Below are 9,332 nucleotides of genomic sequence, written 5' to 3'. Positions count from 1 at the left end.
TGTACAAAAGTATTTTCTACATTTTTTTTGAACAATCTATGCTCTTGCTGTAAACAGGATGTTACAAAACCGTCCAATAAAGCATTTTCTATTAAGCACATTATACAACATAATTCAATTTTATTAAAAAAATAACTTCAAAATTCAGAATGATTCTGGTTAGGAAGAAAAGCCGTTTCTGTAGTTCACTCGAGTATAAACAGCAAGGCTGCCACTGCTGAAGACAGGCGCCTGCCTGGTCAGGTTAAGCCCTGTCCATGTGGCAGGAAGCAGGAGGCAGGCCCTCCCTCTCCCTATGTCAATCCCCATAACCTGCCAATGTCTGTAACTCCTCTGGCCACTGGACTTCATTTCTCTCTGATGTTTGATCTAGTCACATGGGCCCTTGAACAGAAAGAAGGCAGTTTTTTTTTTTTTTTTTTAGAAACATAAAACTAAAAGGGTCCCTGTTGGTTGACGATGCAAGGCCTACAGCAGGGGCTGTGGGCAGCCTCAGAGGAGCCCAGAGAGTCCCCGGCTGACAGTCTACAAGCATTCACTCCTTCCCAGAGGCTTCATGAGGAACGTGCCCGTCCAGCCATTAGCCACAGCCCTGAGACCCTGAGCAGAGATGTCAGCCTATCGAGTCCAAGTCAATGATGGGCACTGCTTTAGGCTGTGATATTTGAGACAATTTGTTACACAGCAACAAAACATCACATACCGCCCAACAGCGACCTTTTCTTACTAATTCCATTTGGCAGTTTGGGCTCTAAATGCATTCTTCCCACCAAACTAGTAGATTCAGACATCCTTTTCTGTAGACAACTTAAAAACAAAACAAAACAAAACAAAACCCACTCAGTATAAACCACATGTTTAATCTTCAACCCACTGAACACTGATTCCTGATGTTATCCTGCTTTCTAATGAACTTTTATTTACTGACATGGTGAACAATAGCTGGCTGGCTGCCAAATGCTGTTTACATACCTCGTAAGGGTGACAGCGTTATTTTTGGGGTGCTGGTCACGGAACCTACATGCTAAGTACATATGACTGAGCCACATGGCCCTGGAAGACGATTTCATATATCCATTTGGCCAGGGCTTTTGTAAGCTCCTCCAGCCTAAGGCTCTTCCGCTTCCCACTTACATCAGCAAGGCCTAGGATCGGATGGTACAGACTTCTACACCAATTCCAACAGGAATTCTGTGACCTGGACTAAATCGGCACTAAGGTGATTAAGTACACTTGGGGAAAGAATGCAAAATAAAGAGTAAAACAAAACAAAGAAACAAACCCAAACTAGTTTTTGCAGGCTGAATTCTTGGAACCACAGAAAGCCACAAGAACATCTGTGTGCCAGCAGTCTGTGACCCGTCTGCCCCCAACTCCTGTCCTGGGTTTCCTCTGGTCAGACAGGACTTCATGGAGTCAGTGGGAGTATCAACACAAAACAGGGAACACGCTGGTTGGGGCAGGGATGCTACTGTTGCCATGGTGAGAGGAAAGCTTTGCCAAAGTGTCTCTGGGGCATGGTAATTAGAGTGTGGGATTGCTTCTGAAGTTCACTCTTCAGCTGGCTCTTCTACCATACATGTGCAGAACAGGATGGCCGGCCTGTGGGCCCGGCTCCAAGGAACCTCCACCAGGTATCTGTTTGGAAGAAGCCTGTACACCCATAGTGAACCCAGCTCAGAAGAAATAATTTTTGGTGCCAGTGAATTAATAAAAAAGTCGGGACTTATCTCCTGGCCTCAGGACACGTATTTGAGGTCAGGTGTGAGAGGAGCCAAAGGCACCAAGCACCAAAGCACGGGCTGGAGTGCAACAAGCCCCATCTGAGCTGCTGGCAGCCAGTGTGGAAAGGCAGAGCCCTTAAGACGGTGTGGGTGTTCACACCTGGGTGGGCCGCACAGCCTCATCTGAGCGCTCACACCAAGATGGTAACCAGCACGGGGACATGGGAATGTGTGGCTTGTGACAGGGCTCCACAACTCTGTTTGGCAGCATGGATGCTAAAACCTGAAACTCTGACAAAAGAAACCTGAATCCTTTGGACTATGTGAGCTACAGAAAACCCTCCCTAAAGCAACACTACAAATTCTACCTGCATCAAATTTACCATTTCTTGATTCAAGAAAATGAACATTTCCTCGTTGTCTACGGTCAAGTGGGCCATGAAAATCTATCTAGGGACATGTGCACTTTAAAGTCTTCTGCACGTGGAAGTAAGTGACCAGAAATATCCACTCCTGGCCCGAGCTCACACTGAAACACAACAGACTGCTGTCCCGTTTCTTCAGCTTTAAGTTACCAGTATTTACAGTGAAGACACAGTCTGTACACGACGCCTCAGCTGTACCGGCTGCTCTCGCTGCGGCTCCGGCGAGGAGAGTAACTTCTGCCACTCTCGCTGTCCGAGCCATAGGACCTGCCGCTCCTGTGCAACAGAAGGGGACACAACAGAAAGCCCTCAACTCCCACTCTTCGGGGTCTAACTACGGCAACAAGATGGGCTTTTCAAGGATGTTCTAAATGGCAAATAGTAAAACCAAAATTAAGATAACAATAAAGAAACCTCAGACAGTGCGGGGTTTACATGAAAATCCACTCATAAAAATGAGCAAACTACTTTCTAGTCTACCCCAGTGAACAACACTACATTAGATGGAGGCAGGAAGGGATTAAAGGATTGAGTCTCACTGAAGAAGTGGGTGTGGGTTTGCATGTGAACAAAACCATTTGGGTCCTAGCCAGCAGCTTGGTCATCACGCAGCTCATTTAAGAACATTTTCTGGGAGCTACTCTGCATGTCACAGCAGGCATCGCCCACCGCAGCTGAGACGAGCATGTACAAGGGCTCAAGGACCCTCAAGGCAGTGCACACAGGTAGGTCAGCGCACTGAGAACCCCTGGGCTCTTCAGGAAGGCATGCACTTCGGGGGGGGGGGGGGGACAGGTTGAGTGACCTCTTCAAGAGACAGACAAGTGATGTAGATGGCACTTGGGTTTCTGAGCAGAAGGAAAAGTTCTAAAACATTAGAGGATGTAAGTCAGAGAAAGCTGGAGCTGGCAAGTGGTTCCTGGACCTGTGGAAGACGGCTGGCAGCACCTGGAACATGCACTTTTTGTGCAAGGATTTCTGGGGCTGCAATGGATGCGGGAGGGAGACAGCACCACCAGCGAAGGACAATACAAGAGTCATTATAAGGGTCACGTCTTAGGATGTAAGCCCCAACCCTGCTGATGAAACAATTATAACTGATTTAATAAAACCATAAACTGACTAGTCTAGTAAATTAGCTTGACTTCCAGAAGTGAGCCATGACTTGGTCTTCTCCTTATATTCTCCAAAGAAATGTTTACTCAAAGCTGTGTGAATATTTGAAAATCCTTCTTAGTTTCAACTACAAAACAATAACCAACAACCATTACCTGACAAGTCTCAGTACCAAAGCCATATTTAATGGCTGCCTGTAGGCCAATGCAATACAGGAAGTGTCCCACCGATGGCCCACTTGATGCTCACCTGGACCGCCTGTTGTAACCTCTACCCCGATGGTAACTGTCACTCCTCTGGCTGCGGCTGCGGCTGCGGCTGTAGTAGCTATCATAAGTGTAGGATCTGCTTAAACAGCAATGACACACGCTGAACACACCGTCTCTACTGTAAGGCTGTCACAGGGCACTAGCTCACAAGGGCACTCTATGGAGGTGTGAGGACAGCTGCAGTTCTAGAAATATCCAGCAATTGCCCTCAATTGGACTTGCTATGCTAAAGAGAAAAATGTTAATTTCTTTTCTGCATTGAAAAATATCCAGAATTAACCCTGAGTCAGCCCGGCTGAACCTGGGTCTTATTAAGCGATCACAGTCACAAGCGCCTGCCGTTACAACCTGACAGTCGTTTCTGACATTGCTGCACAATGGCCGACAGACTGAAAATTGTCAGACTTCAACACATGCATTACAGTTATGCAATTAAAAAATGCAACACTTAAGGCTGGGAGGTGAGCTACGGCAGATGCGCTGTACATCATGCCTGAGGCCCTGGGATCAAGCCAGACCCCTAGCCCCCTACTCAGCAGCCTGGGATCAAGCCAACCCTCTAGCCCCCACCCAGCAGCCCGAGGCCTCCACTACCTTACCTGGAGCGGCTGTGGGGGTCATAGGAGCTGCTCCGGGACCTGCTCCTGCTGGATGTCCTGGTGTGGATCACAGAGGGGCTGTCACCTTGTGCTCCAGGCACAGGCTGCACTAACAACCTACACTTTTGCCCTTCACAGTAAAAGGACGGGGAAGTCCCGCAACTACTTTGTATTTATCCCAAGCGTATTCAATTCTCTTTTTAAAACCTTTTATTCCACACGGCTGATCTTTATGTCATTCTCTGAGAAGGGAGCCAGCTGGAAGGGAAGGGGAAGAGGCCACTTATACGAGTGGCCACAGCAGGAACTACTTCTGGCCAAAAGGAGAAGCAGCTGGGAAGCAGACATGCACACGCTGCCCCAAGAGCACACACTCTCCTCTTGATCTCCGAACCCCTAAGTGAGTCAAGAGGTGACTGGCTTGTGACCCTCAGGAGGAGCTATGCACGGAGGAGGGGAGAGGGGCCTGGCCTCCCCGGGATTCCATCCCATCAAAGCACAGCCAGGAAGAGTTCTTGAGCTCTCTCCAGAGCAGGAGACACAGTTCAGTGCGGTGTGTGACAAGGACAAACCAACAGCTGCCCTGCTGTCCCAGAGGGCTCCACTGCAAGGGAGTGGGCCCCACACACCAGGGAAGAGCCACATGCTCACCTGTGGCTGTGGAAACTTCCATAGGAGCTGCTGCGGCTGCGGGTTCGGCCTCTGCTGTACCAGCCTCTGCTCCGGCTTCTAGAGTAGCTTCGTGATCTACAGTGGGATGAACGAGAAAGTACGCAATCCATGTAGCCCCACACTGTTGAACAGCAGGAAGGGGAGCACAAGGGTAAGGCCGCTTATAAACAATGCTCAGGGGCCACGGAGGTGCACTGCAAAGGAAGCCATCCAGAAGCCACCAAGGTTTAATCAATGAAGTAAAAGCCACAAAACACTGTGATAGGTAGATTTACATCAACACAACTACTTACTGATTTCCTGTTACCCCGACTCCTGCTCTTAGCTTTCACTTTCCTTCTTTATACTTTTCAGTCTATCCTGATGACAAATGCTGTATGGGTCCTCAACAAAAACTTGAACGTGATCAACAGCTGGACTGAGATGTGCACCTTGGATAGCAACTTGGCCTCCATGGCACAGACCTCATACATGTGTGACAGGATAGATGACTGACATCTCTGAGCCCTGCGGAGTATGCTCAAAGAACTCTCTGCAAAGGCATGGCAACGTTCTTTCTGGGCAAGAAAGCTAGCTGCTTCTCGCCGCCAGTCACGGTAAGAGCGCACTCACTGCCCAAGTGATAAACTACAGACAGTGATGGTCTGGCTTTTCAACTGAGCCCAAATTCCTGGTCCTGAAATGCCCACTCCCTACCCAGGCCCTCTACTGGTAGTCTGCTCATATGGACTAACGCTTCTTATTCCTTACAGGTAACTGGACACAGGGACCATGCTTCCAATGCTGCTGTTCTCATGAGCTAAGTGACAGCAGGCTCTCTTGGGGACAGAGGAAGGGGCATCCTTCTTACCGGTAAGATGAGGTGGAACTTCTAGATCGACTTCTTGAGTGACTGTAGGAGACAGACCTTGTTCTGTGTCGAGATTTGGTTTCAGACTTGCTTCTTGACCTGTGTGGACTCCTGGACTGGCTATCGCCATCCCGACTAGGCGTCTGCTCGTCACTAGAGCTCTCCTGATTCCGCGGCCTCCGGTTTAGGCGTGCCGTCTTTCTTACTTCATCAAAGAGAGAGCCAGGCCGAACTTTATTTTTGCTTTTGATCTCGATCCTCAAACCCTGTGGTTTCACTTCAGGCACAATAGGAAATGCCTTCACATCCAGAGAACTGGATGTGGTTGCAGCAGGCACTGCCAGATTCCCTACACCTTGCAGTGGCTTCCACTTCTCCATGAGGGTCACCTGGCTCTTCTCAGACCCTTCCTTCTTTCCAGCACTTTCTACAGGATTGGCCAAGCTGGCAGAGCTGTCCTGTTTCCCACCTTCACCCAAGGTTTTACTTTCAGACATACTGCTTTGTTGTTTCCCTGCTGCTCTGGGCTGTGCCATGTGCTCACTCTGCTCTGGGACAATGCTCACCTCTGGGCTGCCCAGCCTGTGGTTTGCTAAAGGGGACAGCCCCTCTCCCTTTGCAGGGGAACTCCTGTCAGGGGTGCAAATCTCCATGTTGTCGTCTGTCTGAAGCACATCCTCCCCTCCACCTGGGACATGCTCGTCGATGTGCTGGGTGCCACAGGGAGAGCTGGTGGTATTTTCCTCCACTTTCAGAGGTGCAGGGCAAGAGCTGGGGTCATGCTCACTCTCTGCCAGTGGGCCCTGCTCTGAAGTACCGTCCTTGGGTTTACTGGCACAGCTGCCTTCATCACAGGCTTTCTCTACTTTTGAAATACTGTCTTTTACAGCTTCACACTTCTCGAAGACATGCTTTCTCTCTTTTGGCTCCTGAGTAATTTGCTTTCCATTCATCTCCTCCTCCTCCTCTTCCCCAAACTCTAGCGGAGGCTGCCAGTGGAAGGCTTGCTTACGTTTTGGAGCCTTGTGTTTTTTGTCTTTTTTGGCTTTTGATTTCTCTCTCACCTTTTTTGTATGATCCCCTTTAAGACTATCCTTGGGGTGTTTTTGCTTCTGGGGCTCTACTCTGACGTTCCCCAAGTTGGAGCAGGAGCCCTCTGACTCAGAGGCTGAAGATCGTGGTCTCCTAGACTTCCAGGCACCATCGCTGTCAGGCACAGAAGTGTCTGCTGAAGGGTTTGCTGGGGGTTTGGTTTTGATGTGACTTTGACCGACTTCTGACTCGGAATCTGAAGAGGCTTCACCCTCCTCCTTATCGGAACACCTTCGGGAACCACTTTTCCTGCTCCTAGCCACGTCTTGTTCTGAATTTGACTCGGAGTCCCATTTACTGCCAGCACAGCTCTTCCCTTTGGGCTTACTGTCCTCTCTAGAATGACCACCAAAACTCTCTTTCAGAGCCCTCTTTGTAGAGGGAGAGCATTCCCATTCAGGCTTGGACTTTCCTCCTCCTCGGCCTTTCCCCGGCTTACCGTTCGACACTTCCTTCTCTGGGACCGAGTGCACTCCTTGAACATGTGACTGCTCACTGTCTGAGGAGTAATCTACAGACGATCTGCTTTCACTATGTCTTCTGTGACATGAAGTCTTCCCTCTGCCTTTGGCATACTTACTGTGAAGTGGCTTTCCAGTGCTGCTGCGGTGTCTTTTACTTGATGTGACACCTTTTTTCCCACTGGCTCTAAGTGTCCTCGTGGCTCGTCTTCCATCCTCACTGCTAACGGAAGTGTACGAGGATGACCTAGTGCGCCGGGAACCATCACTGTACTTACTCTGTGAGTGGGACCTAGATGATGGAGACCCAGACTGTGAGCGTGAAGTCGGTAGGCTGCGTGACCGTGACCTCGTGTAGGAGCAGGAGGATGACCTGCTCCTGGAAGACTTGCTCCCTGACTTCCTTGAGCTCCTGGAGCTGGCATCCCTGTACCTGGAATAAGCGCTCCCATCACTCCCCGAGTTTCGGCCTCTTTTGTGATAGGATGAGGACCTGGCCATCTCTTTAATGTTTGTGAGACTGTATGTGCTCTGCACGGGCAGCAAGTGGGACGTTTTAGCCTTCATCTCCTGAATCCGCTCGTAGGAAGGCTTCCAGGGCTTCTGCCCTGGCTTCCACCTGGACGGGGGCGGGCTGTCACTCAAGGGGAGCACAGCGATGCTCTCTGCTGCCACGGGCTGCACCAGCACACCTCCATTCTGCGGCATCGAAGATCTTAAAGGTTCTGACTTAATGGCCTTATTTTCACTCAACTGAGCGGGTTTTTTTGGTGATTTTGAGGATGTTCCTCGGCGCCCTGATCTGGAACTAGACCTGGACTGTGATCTGCTGCGAGAACTCAATGAGGACTCTGACGCAGCCCCTGACTTCGAGCTCCCTCTGGAGTCTGACTGTGAACGAGACCTGGATCTGTAGGAGCCTCTGCTGGAGAGGGCGGAAGCACTCTGCTCATCCTTGTCTGACTTAGACCAGTCTCGCTTTGATGAGTGATGAGAGGACAAAGAGGAGGCACGAGACCTCCTTTCTCTATCACATGAGGACTTCACTCCACGGGTGGGAGACCGTGAGGGCTCCAAATCAGCTGGCATAACTACTCTTCTCTTCTTTGTCTGCCTGTGTCTTCTGCAGTGCTTCTGCTTCTTAGATTTTTTTTTATGCTTAAACTTTTTTTCCTTTCTGTGTTTCTTGTGGTGACCATCCGAGTGTCTTGCTGTACTAAGATCTGAATAGTAGCCATTGTAAGACCACGATCTGGATCTCTGGGACAAGCTTCTTTCATCCCATCGGCTTGAACAGGGGTCACTTAGCCTGTAAGCAGGGACAGAACACGCTTGCAGTTACTGATGAACATACTTCTAACAGAGTACCTGACTCCATCAACATGTTAACATGAATCAGAGCCATGACAATCAGAAGACCTTTTTGTTTTAAGTGAAAGACTCTCTGAATGCTTGTGAAAATCATACCACCTAGTCCTGAGTCCTGTGGAGACACAAAGCTCCCAATATGATCCACTAACAACCTTCTCCTTCCAAGAGCAATTTTTGAGTGAGGAACTTAGTTCCCAAGCAACCTCTGTCCCTGTGGTACTGGGCTCAGGCTTGTGCATGCTCAGCACGCACTCTACTACAAGCTGGATGCCCAGGCTTAACTCTATTTTTAAGAGATTTTTCCTCATTTCCTTTTTAAAAACCGCATGTGAGTATATGTGCGTGTGTGTACATGCGTGGAGGGCATCTCAGCTGTCATTCTCAGAAACACTAATTTTCTGAGAGTGTTTCTCATTGTCCTGGAGTTTAGTACTACTTCTGCCCTGCAAGCCCCACGACTCCTCCTGTCTCACCTCCCAGCACTGGGATTATAAAGTGCTCACTGCTACACCTCGCTTTTCACGCATATGCAAGCACATTACCAACTGACCATCTTCCTAACCCTGTCTTTCTGTAGAGACAGGGTCCTGTTATGTGGCCTAGGATGTAGTCCAGGTTGGCCTTAACCTCCCAAGCACTGGGATTATAGTGCTATCAGGCCTAGCTAAAAACCTGGTTTGTCTTTCTGTCTTTCTTTCCTTTATTCATTCATTCATTCATTCATTCATTCATTCATTCATTCATTCATTCATT

At 49.2% G+C, this 9,332-nt stretch overlaps 1 protein-coding gene across 3 annotated transcripts in view; it reads right to left on the bottom strand.

The window, feature by feature from the left end:
- Nucleotides 1-9,332, bottom strand: part of Nktr (natural killer cell triggering receptor) — a 37,336-nt gene continuing 28,004 nt past the window's right edge. For all 3 annotated transcript variants that reach the window (XM_055601605.1, XM_055601606.1, XM_055601607.1), the window contains 5 exons: nucleotides 5,656-8,517; nucleotides 4,785-4,880; nucleotides 4,134-4,190; nucleotides 3,515-3,610; nucleotides 1-2,425 (listed from right to left, as the gene is read on the bottom strand). In XM_055601605.1, the coding sequence (XP_055457580.1) occupies nucleotides 2,338-2,425; nucleotides 3,515-3,610; nucleotides 4,134-4,190; nucleotides 4,785-4,880; nucleotides 5,656-8,517 (3,199 nt within the window). In that variant the 3' untranslated portion in view covers nucleotides 1-2,337. The remainder of the gene's footprint in view (nucleotides 2,426-3,514; nucleotides 3,611-4,133; nucleotides 4,191-4,784; nucleotides 4,881-5,655; nucleotides 8,518-9,332) is intronic.

The sequence above is a fragment of the Psammomys obesus genome, unplaced genomic scaffold, assembly GCF_907164565.1.
Source record: "Psammomys obesus unplaced genomic scaffold, mPsaObe1.curated_primary_1811, whole genome shotgun sequence".
Classification (NCBI taxonomy): Eukaryota; Metazoa; Chordata; class Mammalia; order Rodentia; family Muridae; genus Psammomys; species Psammomys obesus.
Note: the sequence above shows the minus strand (reverse complement) of the source record. Positions and strands in the feature narration are given on the sequence as shown.